This window comes from Protopterus annectens, chromosome 6.part0 (assembly GCF_019279795.1).
Source record: "Protopterus annectens isolate FY-2018-M chromosome 6.part0, PAN1.0, whole genome shotgun sequence".
NCBI lineage: Eukaryota > Metazoa > Chordata > Ceratodontiformes > Protopteridae > Protopterus > Protopterus annectens.
In genome coordinates, this window is record NC_056737.1 from 1,591,124,594 (window position 1) to 1,591,146,876 (window position 22,283).

The window sequence follows — 22,283 nt, forward strand, 5'->3', positions numbered from 1 at the left end:
CTAAATCTAGGTGGCTGTACCTGTAAGAAATCTTTAACCGTTTGCATAGATTTAGCTTTTTCCTCCATCTTTTTAAGAACTCAGTCTGCTTTTGCGCCAAACATTCTTGGTTTAATGGAGGATCTATTAATTTTGCTTTGACATGGTCTGGCAAGATTTGTTCCTTCAGCCAAGCATGCCTTCTCAGAACAGACCCAGTGACAGCAGCCCTGTAAGATGCTTCTAAGGCATCAAAACCACACTGCAAAGTATGTTTACCAACTTGGTTTGCCGAATGCATTAACTCTTGCAAGTCTTTATTTTCTGCACAATCAGGAATCAACAACATTTTTTGTTTAATTAGTTCCATAATATGCTGCTGGTACTCCAGCATGTGAAACTGGCAATTTAAAGCCCTGATGGCAAGAGTTGCCGAGGTATATACCTTCTTAATCCCATCTGTCTAAAGCCCTAGAATTCCTGTCCGAAGGGGTAGGGTTTTTGGCTGTAGTAGCCTTAATACCTTTAGGTTCCTGGGAAACGGTCTCTGGATCTGCATTGGGATTTTTAAAGAGAAATTTGTGAGAGTCAGGTACTCTGTAGTACCTGTCAGGCTTTCTAGGAACTGGTGGTAAAGTATCAGGGGTAAGACTGGATTCCATGAAGACATCATCTACAATATCAAGGACAGGGGGTATAGCTAGAGGCCTATGCTGAGGCAAGTCTAAATATTCCCCGAGTCTCTTTTTGGACTGTGGGTAGTCCTGGCATTCCCAGCAGAAATGCTTGCATAGGGTATGCACGGTTTCACCGAAAGAAAAGTCCTCTGGGGGGAGGCAGAGGGAATGGCTTCCCCTAATTAAAGTAATAAGGACTTCAACCATTCTAAGCATTTGTTTCTGTGGCATGGGAGCTTGAGAATGCACTTTGGTCGTCTGTTTCCTAAGCGTAGTGCGAACTCTGGGCCTGCGAAATTCGGTAGTTTTAGTCATTAACACAGTAGTTGGTTTAAAACGAACATTGTAAGGTCTGAATACACCCTCAGAAGCCGGTGCCTGCACAGCGGCTCCGGACCCATCCAAGGTAGAGACATCCACAGATTCCATAATCGAAGAAGCATCTTGCGGCATACCGGACTCCGAATGGGTCTCAGTAGAGGCCTGCAAATCTGTAGAAGCAGGTAACAGAGTACATCGCCCCTTTTGGAATGTACCTCACAAGACATCTGCAGCAGCTGGAAAGGCCACAGAAGTACCTCACAGAGTATTACTGGCTTCAAACAAATGCCCTACAGTGACCGTCTCAAAAAACTCCAGCTTTACTCCGTAGCATATCGCCTACTCCGAGGTGATCTTTGCCTAACATATAAAGCTATGTCAAACCCAGAGCTGTTGGACATGCTACACCTAAAGAAATTCCAATCCCTCAGAGCTACATGCTCTAGGGACCTAAACCTAGTCACCACAGTAAACAGGACATGCTGTAGGGATAAATTCCTGTCCCAGTAACTTCCCATACTCTGGAACAGGCTACCAATCTATGTCAAGCAAAGTTCTTCATTAACACTCTTCAAGACAAATCTTGATGAGTGGATGGGAAATTCTGTGTCTCTGCTCGACAGCGGCACAGGAAAATAACTTTGAGTGGCGTAAGCCAGGGAACCTTGTTGGCTAGGCATATGTAGGCCCTTGGGCTGATAGCCTAGTACCTACCTATGAACCTATGAACAGGGGCTCCCAAAAGCGCCTCACTGAGTACCGGCGGACTGGCAACTAGCTTAACGGAAGCATCGTCGGCAGTTTTGGACCTATGCGGTCTGTCTCTGTCTTTATCCTTGCATTTTTTTGGAAGATCGGTAGTCAGATAGCTTATCGAAGCCATTTTGGAATGTGGTGAACGAGAGCGAAAGAATTTAGCGACAAAAATAGCCCAATGATGAATAGTTTGGGCGTTGAACAAGGCACAAAACCGACAGCGATAGACGTCGTGGTCTGGGCCTAAACAGGTGACGCAGTAAGAATGAAAATCTCTGTGAGGTATTTGCTTTCCACAGGCAAGACAACTTTTTCTGACATCGGTTAGAGCAAGAAAAAAGGATCCCCAACTGGGTACTTAGCTTTAGAAGACTTCAGGTTTGAAACTCGAAAAATGAAAATTTCAGGAAGCGGCTGACCATCACTTGTGAATTGCTTCTGCTTCGGGCTCCCGCGCAGCAAGAAAAGCTGATGTAATGGCGTCGGCTGCATGTTTTATACCACTGACAACCTGATGTCATGGAAGAGGCAACAGCATATGATGCAGAAATCACAAGACTTGGGTATTCGGGCCGACTGAGGGCTACCTGCAGGCAGACAACCCAAGTGTGATGACTGCAACAGTGAAACACCAAGAACATCTGTGAAGTGCAGAAGCTGAAGCTGCTGACCTTGCTGAGGATTCTGCAGTATCATAGCTACATTTAATGGAATGTCTGGTGACTTGGGATGTAAGGGCCAGGAGAGAAGAAATAGATTATTTGGCAGGAGTCTGGAATGTATGCTAACAGTTTGGTGGCAGAGTCAAGAAGAGACAGGTTATACTTTGCCATATGAGTCTGGTAATTAGTAGCTCTAATTGCCAAGGTGGATGAGGTGTTAAATCTTTTTGCCTAACCATTCCATGGTTTTGTTGTCTTTATCAGCAGGAAGAATGGTCGTGGTAGGCAAATGTTTGCAAGCTTTGTCTGTGGGGTTTACCTATAAAACCCCTTATTGCAGAAGGGCGAATAGACCATTTCTGAAAGGCAGTCTGTAAAGTTTGAAAATGCTGAACGGAAAAAGGTTTGAATGTGCAATGAGCAAATGCACAGTGAGATTCCCTCATCGCACATTCAACATTCTGTGGCGGATTGCACTATAGTGGGGATCGGGAAATGGTTCCTTTCCCCACTGTAGTGTGATCTCGGGGTTAGAATAATAAAGTATGGGGGGTGTGGGGGTTGCAGCCCCCTCACATGGGGGGGGTGCAGGGGCTTGCTTTACACTGTTTTTTTTCTTCGACATTAATGTTCGAAAAACAGCAAATCTGCTTTTCAATTTGCTGTTTTTCGAACATTAAGGACTATCGACATTTACAGTTTTGTGGTTTCGATTCGCTCATATGAGCACTCGAACCACTGTGATTCGCGTTTTTAAAGGTAAACCAGCTGTGGAGACAGAAATGGTAGCTGAATCTACAGGAGGACATGATTAAATGCTTAGCAGAATCTGGAACTTTGTACAGTCTGTCTACTCTACAACGAGCAGGAGGTTGTGAGTCCGGACTGAGAGATGCAGAAGAAAAGGCAGGCAGTATAGGAGGAATTGCTGAAGGGCTTGGTGTTTCCATCTGAATGAGGTCATAGTACCGCTTTTGTATTTCAGACATGTCTGTGGATTCCCATTTGAAGTGTTCCTTCATTTTAAAAATAGTTTCAGAGAAGGTCAAATCTTCATGAGGGAAATCTGGGTCTATTGATTCTTCCTCTGGAGATCCATATCCCAAGGGTGAAGTAAGCTGTGAATTATAAGAGAGGGAATCATCTGATGAATCTGAACAGATGCCCTCTTCCCTAGTTACTGTCTCTGCAGGTTGAGGCCTAGGACTAAAGAGAGGAGGAGAAGAAGCAGGAGCAGAAGCAACTGATGTAGGCCTCAGGGCAATAAAAGCTGAGAAAAGGCTTTAGCTAAAGGCCTGCCAGTCTGGAATAATTTCTGCTGGCTGACAGATATGCTTTCTTTTTTCTCTCCTCTTGAGAGTCCTAAAGGGTGTCTGTTTTAGAAGCGGGCGTCAAAGTTTGAGGCAGGGAATCAGAAACTTCCCCTGAACACGCTGGTTCCCCCGGCGTCTGAAACTATCACCGAAATAGCCTCTGTGGACGTGCTCTCGCTCACCAGTATTACAGCTTCCTCACAGTTACCAGTGACATCAGGTATGGCAGATCCAGGTCCAGATCCTGAAAGCAGGCCAATGTCGGCCACAGGTTGGGGATCGGTTGAAAGAGGCTCAGCAAGTGTTACAGGCCACAAAGATCTGGCCTTCTTTTTAGGCAGTTCAGAGGCGACATCTCATGAACCCTCCATTCGCAAAGCAAGTTGTTTCAGATGTTGGTTCTCTAGGTACAAATTGACTGCATGCAAATGAATGAGCAACATTTTCAGAACTAACGCCTGGCAAATAGGGAAGGCTTTACAATCATGCAACTGTCCAAGACAAAGCAGACACTTATCGTGGGCGTCTTTATGACGGATCTGTCAGCCACACTAGCATTTACCCTTTCTGGATGACATGAAAAGGCAGTAATATAAGAAGGACTGAGAAGGTCCCCAACGGGGTCCTTAGCTTGAAACTTGAATCGGTCATCAGCGAAAGCAAGAAAGTACAGTTGTGTACACTTACCATAAATGTAGATGTTCAAGTGTATTCACTATTGCAGTCATCACACTTGGGTTATCCTGCCTGGAGTAGCCCTCAGTCAGCCCGAGTGCCAGAGGCTTAGTATTTCTGCATCGGTTGCTGTCGCTCCAACTGACATCACGTCGTCAGTGGTATAAAATCAGGCAGCCAACGCCATTACATCAGTTTTTCTTGTCCCAACTGTCAGGAGATAGGTTACAGTGGAAGAACACCACCAGTAGAAAGTAAATACCAAAAATTCCCTGTAAGGAGAGAGGAAAGAGAGAGACAGAGAGAGAGAAGGGGGATGGAGGGAGGGGAAAGAAACTAGGACTGCAACAGTGAATACACTCGAACATCTACATTTATGGTAAATGTACACAACTGTACTATGTTCTTCATGTTTCACTGTTGCAGTTATCACACTTGGGTTGAATCGCAAAGCTGAAGAAAAGGGTGGAGGCAGTCAAGATGACTGGGGGCTGGCTAGGATGCCCTGCAAGACTGCGGTGGCAAAGCCTGCCCTGGATTTGGAGAAGATAGGCAGGTGGTAATGCTTGGTGAAGCTATGAACAGGTCCATGTTGCAGCATCCAGGATGTCCCTGGTGGGGACCCCTCTGAGAAAAGCTGTAGAGGTGGAGGTTGCCCTGGTGGAATGCATCCTGACTCCCTTTGGGGGGGCAGTTTCTCGTGTTGTTTTGCTATTTGTAGCAGAAATGGATGTAGTGTGCTATCCATTTGGAGACTGTTTGTTTGGATATGGACTTGCCCTATCTGCCCCTGCTGCGAAGCTGACTAGCAAATGGTCAGTTTTTCTAAAAGATTTAGTCCTATCCAGATAGAATCTGAGCTGTCTGTGCACATCTAGAGAGTGCAGAATCCTTTCCCCCTTGTTTTGCTGGTTAGGGAAAAAGGTGGGCAAATGAATGGATTGGTAGAGAGCCACAATGGACACCACTTTAGGCAGGAAGGATGGGTTAGTCCTGAGGGAGACCCTGTCAGCATGGAAAATGATGAAAGACTCTACAGCCATGAGTGCTTGTAGCTCTGAAACTCTTCTAGCTGAAGTGATGGCCAGAAGCAAGGCTGTTTTCCAAGAGAGAAATTATAACTCTGCTGAATCTGCAAGTTCAAAGGGGGGTAGGGTGAGCTTTTCCAACACAAAGTTAAGATCCCAAGCTGGGGTAGGAACTCTTCTGGGTGGCCTTAAGTTGTTAACCCCTCTTAGGAACTCTTAGATAAGAGGGTGTGAGAAGAAAGGTGGCTCTGGTTCATAGGTTGGTACTAGGCTATCAGCCCTAGGAACAATACAAGTCTAGCCATAACAATTCCCTGGCTATTTCTTCTCACACTAATTACTTCCCTGGACCCCTGTCTAGCAGGGCGACTGACATGATCCCCGGGGTGAATTTCCTTTCTCCCATACAATCGTCAAGGTTCCTTTTGAAGAGGGCCAAAGAGGCACTCTGCTTGACATGTATAGGCTGTAATCAGCAGAGATGGCAAATGCATGAATTTTAATAAAAGAGAAGGATAGACCCCTGTGTAGTAGGTCGGCTAGGTAATCCAGGATGAGAGGTAGGGATGGCTGTGCTGTTTCAGCTCCCTTAGCCTGGATTCAGGTGCAAAACCTTTTCCACTTGTCAGCATAGGATTTTCTAGTGCTGGGGCGTCTGGCCTCGCTTATAACATCCAGGACTTGTTTGCTTAGGCTAGCCGCTTGAGGAGAGATCAGGGAATAAGCCAGGCTGCCAGGTTGAAGGTCTTCAATTGGGGATGCATGAATTCTCCATTCTTCTGGGTCAGGAGTGTTGGGATTTGAGGTAGTTGCCATGGTGGCAGGGGTGACAGGCTGCGCAGCAGTGGGTACCAGTGCTGGCATGGCTAGTTTGGGGCAATCAGGATTGCCCTTGGTTTTTCCTCCCTTATTTTGAGCAGTTCCCTTGAAATGAGTGGTAGAGGGAGAAATGCAAAGACAGAGAGGTTTACCCATTGGAAGGATAAAGCATCCACTTTCCAGGCCTTGCTGTGAGGTTCCCTGGTGCAGAATTTGCTGAGCTGATGATTGGAGTGGGAGGCGAAGAGGTCCACCTTTGAGGTGCCCCATTTCTGGGTTACAAGGGTGAAGGTTCTGTGGTCTAGCTGCCACTTGTGTGGGTCTAGCAGGTTTCTGCTTAAGTTATCTGCCAGAGAGTTTAGAGAGCCTGGCAGCAATTGTGCTAGCAGGTGTATTTGCATGGCTGAGGCCATGTGCCAAAGAGTCATGGCAAGCCTGCAGAGAGGATTACAGTGAGTCCCTCCCTGCTTGCTGATATACCACATCACTGTGGTATTATCTGTTTTGATCAGTAGAGGCCCTGGGGAGAGTAGGCTGTCAGAGCATGCTGAACAGCTAGCATCTCTTTTTAGTTGATGTGCAGATGTATTTGACTTTGGCTCCAATGGCCCTGAATCTACCTGCCATCCAGGTGTGCAGCCCAGGCACAGTCTGATGCATCTGTGGTGAGGGTTTGGGAGGCGTGGGGTTGTGAGAAGGGAAGTCCCTTGTTGTGGTTGCATGCTGCTGTCCACCAAAGAAAATCTTTCCGTAGAATGGGTATAACTGGTATGACAGTTTCCAGGTCTTCAGAGTGTTGACACCAAAGGCTTTTTTAGGTATCATTGTAGTTTCCTCATATGCAGTCTGACATATGGAATGAGAAGAATGCAGGAGGCCATGAACCCTTGAGCTTGCAGGATTTTCCTTGCAGATAACTGGGTTCTGGTGGCTAGTTGAGAGAAGTAGCCTGTCATGTAGGCTTGTTTTTCTGGTGTAAGGAATGCCATCTGGGATGCTGTGTCCAGTCTTGCTCCCAGGAATACAATTTTTTGTGTGGGGACTAGTTTTGATTTCTTTTCGTTGACAGTATACCCCAGGGAGGTCAGTAGGTCCTTTACAAAGGTTAGGTGCTGTAACGGCTTTTCCTGACTGTCTGCCTGAATCAGGCAATCGTCTAAGTAGGGGTAAATTTGAATATTTCTTTGTCTGCAAACAGCAATGTCTGGAGCCAGGCATTTTGTGAAAACTCTGGGAGCAGTGGATAAGCCAAAGGGAAGAGCAGAGAACTGAAAGTGCATAGATCCTGCCCTGAAAAGTACATATTTCCTGCAAGATTCCCTGATTGGGATGTGAAGGTAGGCCTCCTTTAGGTCTAGGATGGCTAACCAAGCAGCCTTGGAAAGCATAGGAAGAAGCTGCTGGAGAGTGAGCATTTTGAATTTTGGTATCACCAGAAAGGTGTTTAGAATGGACAGATCGAGGATTGGGTGCCAGGTGCCCTCTTTTCTGGGTACCAGGAAGAGTGTGGAATAGAAACCTTGGCCTATCTGGTATGCAGGAGCATGCTGTATTGCCCTTATGGACAGCAGGGAAAGGACTTGTTTCTTGACCTCTGTCCACTGATTTGGAGGAAGATCTGGGAACCCTTTTGGGGTTGGCAGAGTGTGGAAATAAAGTTTGTATCCCTGGAACACTATGTTGAGGACCCTTTGGTCGTTGGTAACAGAGGCCCAGTTGTTTGCATAGAAGGAGAGTTTTCCTCCTTGGGGTGCAAGCAGGTGGGCAGAGGTAAGGGGTGGAGGTGTGAAGTCATTGTGAGTTCTTACAATAAGGGGGGTGGCTTAGCACTCCCCGTTTCTGAAGAGGAGGAACTCCACTGCTTAGATCTCTGCATTCCCTGGGACTGCTGTCTGGGGGGGGTCTTCTTCCCCCAAGTCTGGGCTGAGCTGGCCTGGAGGGAAAGGACCAGTGCTTGGAGGGGCAATGCCTACTGAACCTTGGAGGCTGGACCTGTAAAAAGTCTGTCTGTATAGATTTAACTTTTTCTTGCATCTTTTTTAAGACCACTTCTGCCTTGGTGCCAAACAAATTGTCTTTGTTCAATGGTGCATCCAATAATTTTGATTTGACATGGTCTGGCAAGGTCTGTTCCTTAAGCCAAGCATGCCTGCTAAGGACAGAACCAGAGACTGCTAACCTGCAAGCCTCTTCTAGGGCATCAAAGCCACACTACAAGGTTTACTTAGTAACTTGACTTTCAGAATGCATAAGATCTTGTAATTCTTTATTTTCTGCACAAGCAGGAAAGGAAGATATTTTTTGTTTGAGGAGTTTGATGGTATTCTGCTGCTATTTCAGCATGTGGAACTGACAATGTAGTGCTCTAATAGCAAGAATTGCAGAGGTATATACTTTTTTACCCCATCTGTCTAAATCTCGGGAATCCCTGTCTGAGGGGGTGGGATTCTTAGCTGAGGATGTTTTAATTCCTTTAGGTCCTTGGGAGATTACCTCTGGCTCAGTAGTAGGATTTTTGAAAAGGAATTTGTGAGAGTCAGGGACTCTGTAGTACCTTGTCAGGTTTCCTGGGAGCAGGGGGAAGGGTGTCATGATCAAACTGGATTCCATAAAAAACATCCTCCACAACATCCAGGACAGGAGGAATGGCTAAAGGTCTGTGCTGTGGTAAATCTAAGAATTCCCTGAGTCTCTTTTTTGACTGAGGATAGTCCTGACATTCCCACTGGAAATTCACCAAATGAAAAATCCTCGGGTGGAGAGGTAGAAGGAATGGATTCCTCTGCATCAGAATCCTCATAAGCAGACTGATTGCATGTCTTCATATTCAGAAATGTCAGAGTCATCGGACTCCTGTTCAGATAAAACTACTGGGGGCAAGTCTCTTTCTTTTGGAAGGGGGTAGCCTGGCTTCCCCTAATAAGCATAATAAGGTCTTCCGCCATTTTAAGCATCTGAGATTGAGGCATGGAAGCAGCTGCCTGAGCTTGGGTCATTGTTTTTTGGGTGTAGTTCGTACCCTTGGCCTTAGAAACTCTGTAGTTTTAGAAAGAACTGAAGGGGCAAAAGAGGTCACTGATTTGTGTTGAGTACTGGTAGTGCAAAGAACTTCCTCGGAAGCCAGTGCCTGGCCTGCTCAGCGGCTCCGGACCCATCCAAGGTAGAGACATCCACAGGATCCTTAGTCGAAGAAGAGTCTCGCGGCATACCGGACTCCGAAAGGGTCTCTGTAGCGGCCTGCAAATCCACAGAAGCGGGCATCAGGGGCTGCAAAAGTGCCTCACTGAGGACTGGAGAACTGATGACTAGCTTAACGGACACGTCATCGGCGGTTTTGGACCTGTGCGGTCTGTCTCTGTCTTTATCCTTACGTTTTTTCAGAAGACTGGTAGTTGGATGGCTTACCAAAGCCATATCGGAATTCGAGGACTGACAGCGAAAATATCTAGCTACAATAAGGGCCCGACGATGTATAGTTCCGGCACAGCACAAAGCACAAAAACGACAGCCAGGGACATCGTGGTCTGGGCCTAAACAGGTGATGCAGTAAGAATGGAAGTCTCGGTATGGTATTTGCTTTCCACAGGCGAGACAATTGTTAACTTTTTCTGACTTCGGTTAGAGCAAGAAAAAAGGATCAAAGGATCCCCAACGGGGTACTTAGCTTTAAAAGACATCAACGTCAATTCGGAAACGAAAACTCAGGTAGCGGCCAACTGGCACTAGTGCAAATTGCTTCTGCTTTGGGCTCCTCGGCAAGAAAGACTGATTTTATACCACTGACGACCTGATGTCAGTCCTGGAGCAACAGCAACTGAAGCAGAAATAGTAAGCCTCTGGTATTCGGGCAGACTGAGGGCTAACCCTGGCAGGATAACCCAGGTGTGATGACTGCAACAGCGAAACATGAAGAATATCACCTGGACTGGAAATTTCTGAGGACTGCTGTGTGCTGACATCCCTTTTATGGCCTACGTACTCTTGCCTAGACCTGACATCTCACGCACCTAGGAGGGACTGAAACTTTTGGATACTGGACGCATGTACATGAGATTAGAAGGGTATACCCATATGCAGAATACTGCAACATAGGAATAGAAGGACATCCAGAAAGACATGTGCACACATGTACATATATACTAGCTGTCCTGATGCCTTATAACATAAATCATAGTAACAAAAAGAGTTTTATGACAACAAAATGGACTGAACCAAACTTAGCTGGACATTAATCTGGTGCTACTAAGCAGGATACATTTCAAGGACCTTTATACATGCATATAAAATTCAAAGCCATGCAGATAGCACATTTTAAGAAGAATTTAATTCTCACCTGGCTATTTGGATCTGCGAGTAAATTACATATGTGTGGTACAATTTTACTTAGTGTTAAGCTATGAGCCCCATATCTGCAACAGAAGGAAAAAAATTAAAATAGCATATAACTATCAATTCAGCTTAACCAGCTACTTTCCTCAACATTTTCTTAACTAACATTTGTAAAGGTAAATTATCAAACTTCAATAGTGAGTGCAAAGAATAAAATTAAAATATGCCATTATGGTCAACAACCGTAGAGATGCTCCTGAGCTGTCAGACAATTACAGTGACCTTGGCTTTTACATCAAGTTCAATATGTTAGGATGACAGGCCATTCAGGGAAGGCTCACTTAGAGGACAGTCTCCTTCCTAGGCTGTAATATAGTGAGTGAAATGCAGGACATACTGCACATAGGGAGATAAAATCGACACTACTGGCATACCAAACCATTATCACTTGAGGACTCTCAGCAATGCTTATGTGATACCAATCAGAGCTAAAAATAAGGAAGGCATCTAGATCATGACTTAGCTCTACTATGCCAACAACAAAATACAACGTACTTGAGTTGCCTAGGGCAAAACAATGGCTCAATGGAAGGCTCTCTGCCCCAAAACTCCAGGGCATGAGGTTCAGTCCTGACTTCTGGCCACTGTCTGCATCAAGTCCATATGTTTTCACCAAGTCTGTGTCAATTTTCTCTGGGCACTCAAGTTTGCTCCCACTGTAGAAACACATGGTACTTTACTGGCTATACTAAAAATGAAAGCTATATACTTAACATAATGCTGGATTCTTTTCATCCAAGTCCATCTGATACAACAGTTGAGTACACTGAGCCACCCCTCGGAGCCAATAAAGCCATTAGCTAGTGCTCTAAAGCCTCAAAGCTCCTTCAAAGTTTACCATAATCCCCTGTGTGCCTCCTCTTCAGAATGACTTTGCTGCTTAGTGACAATATACACCAGAAGACCAGTAATGATGTTTGGTGAAACAGAATCATGATTGTTTAGATGCAAGATGGAGGGAGGGATGTTGTATCACAGGGGCTTGGATGAAAAATATCCAGTATTATGGTAAGTACTTAACTTCAATATCTTGTTTTATATATCCATCCAATCCGACAGTTTGAACAGAATTCACAGCTACCTGAGATCTCGGATGGAATCATGACAGGATACCTTTGAGAAGAGAAGATCCAAATGCAGCTCTGGTTCTAGAAACAATGTCTAGTATATATTTGGAAAAGGTCTGCAGGGTAGGCCATGTTGTTCCTGCACAAATGTCATCAAAAGAGGAAGTCCTGAAAAGGGCGTAGAGGTGATCATAGAACTTGTGGAATAGACAATTGGGTTTTGAACTTAGGGTCTTTTTTTTTTTTTTGCTAGAGTAGACAAAAGAGATACAATCTGACAGACATGTGAACAGAGTTTGCTTAGAAACTTAATAGCCCAATCTTTTAGGAGCAAAGAAGAAACTATTAAGTGCCCTTTCTGAACGTTTTGGTTCTGTTTTGAAATCTGAGGTGTGTGGTAGGTACTCCCCTTTCTTGGAATAATTTGGAAACATCGTTAGGTAACAGATTGGTTAATGTCGCTTTCTGATGCACTGTAGGAACAGAAGAGTTAAACTGACTCTATCCTTGTGAACGTCCAAATATAGAGCAATGACAGTTGAGCCATGTGTGATGATAGGAGGTACTGCCAGTCATACCAGGAGAAGTGGGGCAGTGGATGTATAACTTCTGCTAGCACAGCTACCTGGAATTTTGTAAATAATTACCTGTCATTTGTTTATCAAACTGATTTGTACAGATGCTTATGCCGAAAATGTATTTGTGAGGTTTGCTTTTATTAAAATGTATCCAGCGTGTGTCCTGCTGGAAAGAAAAATATACATGTATTACTGTAACTGAATTAAATGTATACATTGTAACAGCATATACTGGGAGAGAAAATATTAATCCACCTGACTTTGAAAAAAATATTCTTGAAGTTAAATTAATTTTGAAAAACATATTCTTAAAATTAAATTACTTTATGGTTTAAGTCATAAAGATGTTGTCCCACGGATTTGAAGGGAGCCAGAAATGCAATGTCTGTACTAGAGAACAGGTTGTACCTCCTGTAGAAAGAGTGGAATGTTTTATAGTTTTGTGACTTCAAGCAGCTGCACCACATCTGAGCAATGCTGTGTGTGCATTGTAGATCATAGGTGTTAAACCCTGGTAGCTTCTAGTGATGGGGGATAGTGCAGGAAACAGAGTCAAATGACCAGATGTATGTGATGTCATTCTGTACAGAAATAATGTTTTAATATTAAAGGAGACTGAAGTCTCAGGAAGATTCTGTATTCTGTCTGGGATCCGACAACAAGGACCACTCTCACCCATCTTGCCTTGCTCTGTTCAGTAAGTAGGAACAGTAATTCTTTTAGTCAATAAGGAATAGATACAGCGACTAGCTAAATAATGTTTTTCTACACCTGTGTGAAACTTTCCATCGCTGTTATTTTTAATACTCTCTGTGACTGAAACTCTGGTGTTTACTGTAAATAGATATTAAGTATTTTCATGCTCTTTTATTATTTATTATTAAATATATTTAAACTTCTCATTTTAGAAAAATATTTAAGTTTTGAGAGCATTTTCATATATTTATTTGGTGATAACAGTGGCCACTCCTGAAAGTCTGGCTGTTTGGTCAACATTACCATTTGTATTAATATGAATTTCACTCAGTATACTTCCGCGGTGGTGCAGCGATAGCATTGTTGCCTCACAGCAAGAGGTTCTCCCGTACGATTCTCGGCTGGAGTGCGGGGAGTGCCTTCTGTATGGAGTCTGCATGTCCTCCCCACAGTTGGGTGGGTATTCGAAAGACATGCGTAAAAGGGCGTGCCTTCATTGAAGGTTGAATGTCGAGCTGGCACCTCGGCATTCGTGAAAATCTACTGCCAATCATTAGCGGACCGGAGTTCCGCTGTGGCAATCCCTAACCGGGAAAAGCTGAAAGACAACAACAACATAATTGGATACCCTTTTAACAGCCTTACAGTAGCTGACTGGTAGCAGTGAATCTACCTTATACTCCGTGCAAAGTTGGCAGAGTGGGTAATCTGTGCCAGCCTTTCCCAGGCAGGTGTGTGTGTGTGTGTGTGTGTGTGTGTGTGTGCGCGTGCGCGCATGAAAATTAAATCTCAAAGTGTGTGTGTGCGTGTGTGTGTAAAAATTAAATCTCAGAGTGTGTGTGAAAATTAAATCTCTAAGTGTGTGTGTGTAAGCTACTTGGCCAGAGACATGGAGCACTGGCTTCACAGAAAGAACTTAGCCTGGACACTCTGCTGAGGACCGAACACTACAGCTGTGCCAGTGGGAAGTCTAACTGGGGACCTGGAGAGAGACAGATAAAGACACCCAGACCCTGGGCTGAGTGTGTGCCCTGTGTGCTCTTAAGGATATTTGTGCTTGATGCAGAGAGGTTTGCATCTGGAAATACTGAGTGTATCCATTTTGTATTCCAAGTGAACAGCCATGTCCAGTGTCAGTGGTGAGGGTTCAGGCTCCTTGATTACTGGCCAGAGAGGGGATGAAGCCCTGAAATTTGTCTAGCTGATATAACAGCCACCAGAAAAATTGTTTTACAAGATAAATACTTCAAGTCCGCAGATGAAGCTGATTAGAATGAAGGTTTTGATGGTGCTTCCAGAACTAACAAACCCTGGGGAGGAAAATCCTTAATAGGCAGGTGAAGAAGGAACACTCCCTTTGAGGAAAGTCATACTAAACATACTGGAAAATATTAATATACAACCAAACACCCTAATACTGGGTAATTACAACTACCCTGCCATTAACTGGGAAAACTACTCGTGTACCAACTTTGCCCATGGTTCTTGGAATTCATAAATTCCAATGCCCGGGATCAACTAATCCATAGTCCCACCAGGGGCTCCAATATCCTAGACCTGGTCATTACCAACATGGGAGATCGATGCTCCACACCTATGGTCACCCCTCATTGGTCAGGTCAGATCATAAGCTAATCACCCTTAACATCCACATCCCACCCCCACCCCCCAGTAAGGAAACCTCCATAAAAAACTTCTCCAAAGACAACTTCATGCTACTCAAGCCAGAAGTTACAAACTTCATGACACCCATGCAGACGGGAACTGAAAGTTCAACTGCCGAGTCCTACACTAAGGCACTGTACGAGCACATCCACTCATGCATGAATCATGCCATCCAAAATAGAACCAAGATGCTCTCCTCCAAAATAAGGAAGCCAATCTGGTGGTCCCCTGCCATAAACAAACTTTACAACAAAAGGAAAAAACTGTTGCAGAAAATAGGAAAATCCCAGGATGCAAAAATCTCCCTTACCAGCCTCAGTAAGAAGCTGAGATCCCTCATCAAATCCTCCAAAGCTAGTTACGAAAATAAAACTGCCAAAGATTCCAAAGACAACCACAAGGCATTCTATAACTATGTCAGGAATCTATAACTCTGTCAAGAATCTAAATGGCAATGCTCAGATCTGCTCTGAGCTACAACAGAATGGCATTAAATATACTTATCCCAAGGATATTGCCAATATCCTGACAGATCGATTCAGTGCCAACTTCATCCCCTCTCATCCCCTAAATGGCCCATCTCAATACCGGAAGATTGCCAAATTCCGATAACGGCCACACAGGTAAAAAAATGCATTCTCCAAAGCTAAGAATACAGCATCCATGGGACCAGATGACATCCCGGGCTGTGTACTACATGAACTACAAAATTAACTGGCACCTCACCCAAGTGTCATGTTTAATCATATCCTCAACTCAGGCTTCATGCCCACTGAGTGGCGCACAGCTACAGTTATCCCACTCCACAAGGGAAGATCCACCTTGGATCTCGGGAACTAACGCCCCATCAGTCTGACAAGACTGATCTGCAAGGCCATGGAACGTATTATCATGGAACTTATAAACAAAGACATTGGCAACCTTCAAACACTGGACCACACCGAGTTTGGGTTCGTGAAGGCCCGTTCGAATCAGTCTCCAGAGCCGTGGAAGAGAGTAAGGCAGTCCACACAGCCTATCTGGACCTCTCCAAGGCCTTTGACACCACCCCCTACTCTGGAATCATAGATAAACTTACTAAAGCAGGGCATTAATCCCTACGTCACTCGATAGGTTGCCCAATGGCTTACTGACAGAACCCACACTGTAAAAGTAGCTGACTTCAAATCCAGCTCCAGACAAGTGACAAGTGGAGTACCTCAGGGTTCAGTCCTGGGACCTCTCTTGTCTGGCATCTACTTCTCTGAAGTACAGGCCAACACTAAGGGACTCTGGCTAACAAAGTTTGCAGATGACTGCAAACTGGGAGCCATTACTGAATCCCCAAATGACGTGGATACTCTACAAAAGGACCTTACAGAAACAGATGCTTGGTGTCAGAGCCATGGGCTCAAGCTCAATGCCAAGAAATGTACAGATATCCCCTTTGGGAAAAAACATGTACCCGTGAATTACCACATAGGTGGCAGTACACTAAACACCGAAAGTGTGATAAGAGACTTAGGGACACAGGTGGACAGTGGTCTCACCTTCGATAACCACATCGCCACAACAGTCAGGAAAACCTTCTATGTGGCACACCTCATCACTAAGGGCTTTTCATCCAGAAAAAAGGAGGTCATTGTCCCACTGTACTCATCCCTCATTAGACTCATTATAGAATACAACGCCCCATTTGGTATGTACCTCTCAAGACATCTGCAACAACTGCAAAGGCCGCAGAAATATCTCACTAAAAGAATCACAGGCCTAAAGCAGATGCCCTATGCTGACCACCTTAAAAAACTCCAGCTATACTCCATTGCATATCTTCTACTCCAAGGCGATCTCTGCTTAACATACAAGGCCATGTCAAACCCAGAACTGATGGACATGCTACACTTAAAGAAATCCTAATCCCTCAGAGCCACACGCTCCAGGGATCTAAACCTTGTCATCACAATAAACAAAACATGCTGGAGGGATAGGTTCCTGATCCAGAGACTCCCCAGACTCTGGAATAGACTGCCCCATACATGTCAAGCAGAGCGCCTCTTTGGCCATCTTCAAAAGGAACCTTGATGATTGAATGGGAGAAAGGAAATTCACCCCGGCGATCACGTCAGTCGCCCTGCTAGACAGGGGTCCAAGGAAGTATATAGTGTGGGAAGAAATAGCCAGGGAATTGTTATGGCTAGGCTTGTATAGGCCTAGGGCTGATAGCCTAGTACCAACCTATGAATCATGCACAATTTAAAACAAGCAAATGTATTGTTTTGGTATAGAAATGGCAGCTAACTGCACTTTGATGGTACAGTAGCTGGAATCTTCGTTGAACAATGGAGAAGGACTGTAAAGCATCTACAAAGTACAGTTGTGTACACTTACCATAAATGTAGATGTTTGAGAGTATTCACTGTTGCAGTCATTACATTTGGGTAATCTGCTGGCAGGTTGCCCTCAGTCAGCCTGAATTCCAAAGTCTTGGGTCCTGCATCGGTTGCTGTCTCCTCTTCCATGACGTCAGGGGAATAAAACAGGTGGGCGGGTAACCTGGACTGCAACAGTGAATACAATCAAACATCTACATTTATGGAAAGTGTACACAACTGTACTATGTTCTTCGTGTTTCACTGCTGCAGTCATTACATTTGGGTAGAATCCCAAAGCTATGGATGGGAGGCTGGAGCTAATCTGCATTAGGGGCGGCTATAAGGCCCTGCAAAACTGCAGTGGCAAAGTCTGCCCTGGACTTAGAGAAGAGAGGTAAATGATAATGCTTTGTAAAAGTGTGAACAGAACTCCAAGTAGCAGCTTCTAGAATGTCTTTGGTTGGTACCCCTCTGAGAAAAGCTGCTGATGTAGCTTCAGCCCTGGTGGAATGAGACCTAATGCCCTTGGGCACCGGTTTACCATGATGTAAGTTGCAGAAACAAATGCAGTGGCTTATCCACTTTGAAATAGTCTGCTTTGAAATAGCCTTTCTCTCTGATCCTGCAGCAAATGCCACCAGTAGCTGCTCAGTTTTTCTTAGAGCTTTAGTCCTGCTCAAGTAGAAGCTTAGTTGTCTGTGTACGTCCAAGGAATGCAGAATCCGCTCCCCCTTGTTCTGTGGATTTGGATAAAAAGTTGGGAGATGAATAGTTTGGTTAAGAGCCACACTGGAAACCACCTTAGGCATAAAGGAAGGATTGGTCCTGAGAGACACCCTGTCTGGGTAAAATATGATAAAAGGCTCCACAGCCATGAGGGCCTGTAGCTCTGAAACCCTTCTTGCTGAAGTAATTGCCAGGAGCAAAGCTGTTTTCCATGATAAGAACTTTAGATCTGCAGTAGCAGCTGGTTCAAATGGAGGCAAGGTTAGCTTTTCCAACACAAAATTGAGGTCCCATGCAGGGATTGGTAATCTTCTGGGAAGCCTTACATTTTTGGCCCCTCTAAGATACTGCTTTATCAAAGGATGAACAAAGATTGGTGGCTCTGTGTTGTAATAAGCCGAGATGGCAGAGGCATGGATTTTTATTGATGAAAAAGATAGGCCTTTGACAAGCATCTCAGTCAAGTATTGTAAAATCTGAGGAATATTTGGCTCTGCTGTGTCAGTTCCTTGGTGCTTAGTTCCAAGCACAGAATCTCTTCCATTTATCAGCATAAGATTTTCTAGTACTAGGCCTTCTGGCTTCCAAAATGACATCCATCACAGATTTACTGACAGGTGTTGTTTGAATAACTACATGATCAGCCATGCTGCCAGGTTCAGTGTTTGGAGCTGACTGTGCAGGATGTGATTGTTTTGCTGAGACAGGAAGTTAGGTATCTGAGGCAAGTACCAAGCTGGGAATTGAGACATATTCCTTAGGATTGGGTACCAGTGTTGGCGGGGGCCTGTCCGGGGCAATTAATATCATCTTTGGTTTTTCTTGTCTGACCTTTAGTAGGACCTTGGGTAGAAGAGGCAGAGGAGGAAAGGGGTAAACTGATAGGTTTTTCCAACTGAAGGATAGGGCATCCACTTTCCATGCTTATCTGTGATAAGTCCTTGTGCAGAATTTGCCCAGTTGATAATTCCGAGGAGAGGCAAATAGGTCTATGTCCGGACACCCCATTTCTTTGTTATCATGCTGAAGACTTGTGGATCTAGTTTCCACGTGTGGGGGCCCAATAAGGTTTCTGCTTACGTCGTTCGCCAGAGTATTTTGCTTTCCTGGCAGGAATTGAGCTTGAAGATGTACTTGGTAAGTCAAGGCAGTGTCCCACAGTGCCATGGCTAGTCTGCAAAGGGGGTATGAGTGTGTGCCCCCTTGCTTGTTTATGTACCACATAACCGTGGTGTTGCCCGTCTTTATCAGTAGTTGTCCTGGATGAAGTAAGTCCTTGAAAGCTGTCAGGGCATTTTGAACAGATAACATCTCTTTTTGGTTGACATGCAGATGCATTTGTTTTGGGGTCCATATGCCCTGAATGCATCTTCCCGCCAGGTGGGCCCCCCCCCATGCATAGTCTGATGCGTCTGTAGTTAAGGTTTGGCTGGCAGGGGTTAGAGTGAAAGCCCGTCCCATGTTTTGGTGATATGCCTTTGCTGTAGTTTCCTCATATGCAGTCTTGCATATGGAATTAGTAGAATGCAGGATGCCATGAACCCCAAAGCCTGCAGAGTTGGGTCTTGCAGATAACTGGATTTTTGTTGCCATCTGTTTGAAGTAAATAGTCAGTTACCACTATTTGTCTGGCGTAAGGAAAGCCATCTGGGCAGTTTTATTCAAGCTTGCACCCAGGAATGTTATCTTTTCAGAGGGTACCAGTTGTGATTTCTTTTCGTTTATTGTGTACCCTAGGCATGTTAGAAGCCTTTTCACAAACGCCAGATGCTGAAGAAGAATGTCCTTGTTCTCTGCTTGAATGAGACAGTCGTCCAAGTAAGGATAGATTTGTATACCTCTTTGTCTGCGAAATGCAATTACTGGTGACAGGCACTTTGTAAAGACCCTGGGCGCAGTAGATAAGCCAAAGGGCAGTGCAGAGAATTGGTAATGCATAAAGCCAGCCTTGAAACGGTGGTATCTTCTGCATGATTCCCTTATTGGGATATGCAGGTATGCCTCTTTTAAGTCAAATGTCACCAGCCAAGCGTTCTTGCCCAGCATGGGTAGAAGCTGCTGCAAAGTTAGCATTTTGAAATTTGGAATGTCCAGGAATATGTTCAAAATTGATAAATCCAGTATTGGGCGCCAGGCCTAGTCTTTTCTGGGTACCAAGAAGAGTCTTGAATAAAACCCTTGTCCTTTTTCCTGTTCTGGCACTGGCTGAATAGCTACCATATCCATGAGGAACGTAACTTGTTTCTGTGCCTCTGCCCATTGATTTTTTTGGCAGATCTGGCCAACCGTTTGCAATCGGCAGTGTGTGGAAGTGGAATCTGTATCCTTGAGATACTATGTTTAATACCCACTTGTCCTGGGTTTTTAACTGCCAATTTTGAGCATAAAGTGCTAATTTTCCCCCTAAGGGTGCTGCCAAAAGATAAGTGCTTGGTGATGTCAGAGGGAAGTCATTGGAACTGTTTACTGTAGGGTTGCACTTTATTTCCTCCAGATTTGGAGGTAGAAGCACCCCATTGTTTTGACCTGTAAGAATCCTGTGACTAGTATCTAGAACCTATAAGGTGCCTGGATTTGCCCCGTGGAGCTCTGTCGGACACAGGAAAGGACCAATTTTTTGCAGACCAGTGTTTACTGAATCTTGGTGGCTGCACTTGTAAGAAGTCTTTTACAGTTTGCATAGACTTAGCTTTGTCTTCAATTTTCTTTAAAACTTCTTCTGCCTTAATACCAGAGTATCAAGCTGTAAAGGTGCATCCAGCAACTTAGCTTTAACATGATCAAGCACATTTTGCTCTTTTAGCCAGGCATGCCTCCTAATCACAGATCCAGTAACTGCGGCCCTGCAGGAGGCCTCTAAGGAATCAAAACCACACTGCAAAGTATGCTTTCCAACTTGTTCTGCTGCATGCAATAATAACTGCAATTCTTTACTTTCTGCACATTCAGAAATCAACATAATTTTCTATTTCAGTAATCCTATAACATGTTGTTGATATTTGAGCATATGAAACTGGCAGTTTAAGGCCCTAATTGCCAAGGTTGCAGATGTATAAACCTTCTTTCCCCATCTATCCAGTCCCTGGAATCTCTGTCAGAGGGGGTAGGATTTTTTGCTGTTGAGGCCTTAACACCCTTTGGACCCTGTGAAATAGTTTCAGGGTCAGCAGCAGGGTTTCTAAATAAAATTTTGTGCGAGTCAGGAACCCTATAATACCTGTCTGGCTTGCTAGGAGCCGAGGTAAGGGGTCTGGAGTCAAGCTTGACTCCGAAAACACATCATCCACAATGTCTAAAACAGGAGGTATGGCTAAAGGCCTATGCTGAGGGATAAGGAAATTCCTAAGCCTCTTTTTTGATTCTGAGAAATCTTGACTCCCAGTGAAAATGCTCCCTCAAAGTATGCAAGGTTTCTCCAAAGGAATAATCTTCAGGAGGAGATGCAGAGGGGATAGACTCCTCTGCATCAGAATCCTCATAGGGTGGTATAGAAAATTCCTGATCAGAAGTGGAATCAGAAGTAATAGAAACCTGATCTGAAGATTCATAATCAGTATCTAGCCTAGGCCTCTTATCAGGAGGGGGTTGGGAACCCCTGATCAAGGTAATTAGGTCTTCAGCCATTTTGATCATCTGCTTTTTGGGCATAGAGGTCTGTGCACGTGGCTCATGCATCGTTTATTTTAGCTTTAGAAGTTGCTTTTGTTTTTGAAGCTGGCCTCGGTTTTATATAGAAATGCTGTGGCCTGAAGACACCTTCAGAAGTTGGTGCCTGCTCAGCGGCTCCGAACCCATCCGAAGGAGAGACATCCGCGGGTACAATACTTTGAGAATCTTGCGGCGTGACGGACTCCACATGGGTCTCGGTAGAGGCCTGCGATTGGAAAGTAGCAGGTATCAGGGGCTGCGAAAGTGCCTCACTGAGTACCGGCAAACCGGCGACTGGCTTAGAAGACGCTTCATCGGTTTTAGACCGTGACGGTCTGTCTCTGTCCTTTTCTTTGCGTTTTTTGTGAACTCCAGTAGTCAGGTTGCTATCAGATGACATTTCAGGATAGTTAAGTCTGTTTCCAAAATATTTTGAAGCAAAGGTATACCGATGCTTAATAGTGCGTTGGTTAAATCTAGCACAAAACCTACAGCTAGGCACGTTATGATCAGGGCCTAGGCAAGGAATACAGTATAAATGGAAATCCTTATGAGGCATTTGCTTTCCACAAGTAATGCAATTATTAACTTTTACTGACATCGGTATGGAGAAAAAAAAGTTTCCCCAACGGGGTACTTCGCTTTAGTGAAGACTTTGGTTCTGAAACTCGAATTCGAAAATTTCAGGAGTCGGACGACCGGCACTTGCGAACTGTTTTTGCTTCGGGCACCGTGCAGCAAGAAATACTAAAGAAAATGGCTACGGCTGCCTGTTTTATTCCCCTGACAACCTGACGTCATGGAAGAGGAGACAGCAACCAACGCAGGACCCAAGACTTTGGAATTCAAGCCGACTGAGGGCAACCTGCCAGCAGATTACCCAAATGTAATGACTGCAACAGTGAAACACGAAGAACATCAGAAAAAGAATAA

General features: G+C 44.7%; 1 protein-coding gene across 1 annotated transcript in view; it reads right to left on the bottom strand.

The window, feature by feature from the left end:
* The window catches only part of CLASP1 (cytoplasmic linker associated protein 1), a 4,127,769-nt gene that overhangs the window by 3,555,706 nt on the left and 549,780 nt on the right, over nt 1-22,283 (bottom strand). The window contains exon 6 of the mRNA XM_044073692.1: nt 10,564-10,639. Within this exon, the coding sequence (XP_043929627.1) occupies nt 10,564-10,639 (76 nt within the window). The remainder of the gene's footprint in view (nt 1-10,563; nt 10,640-22,283) is intronic.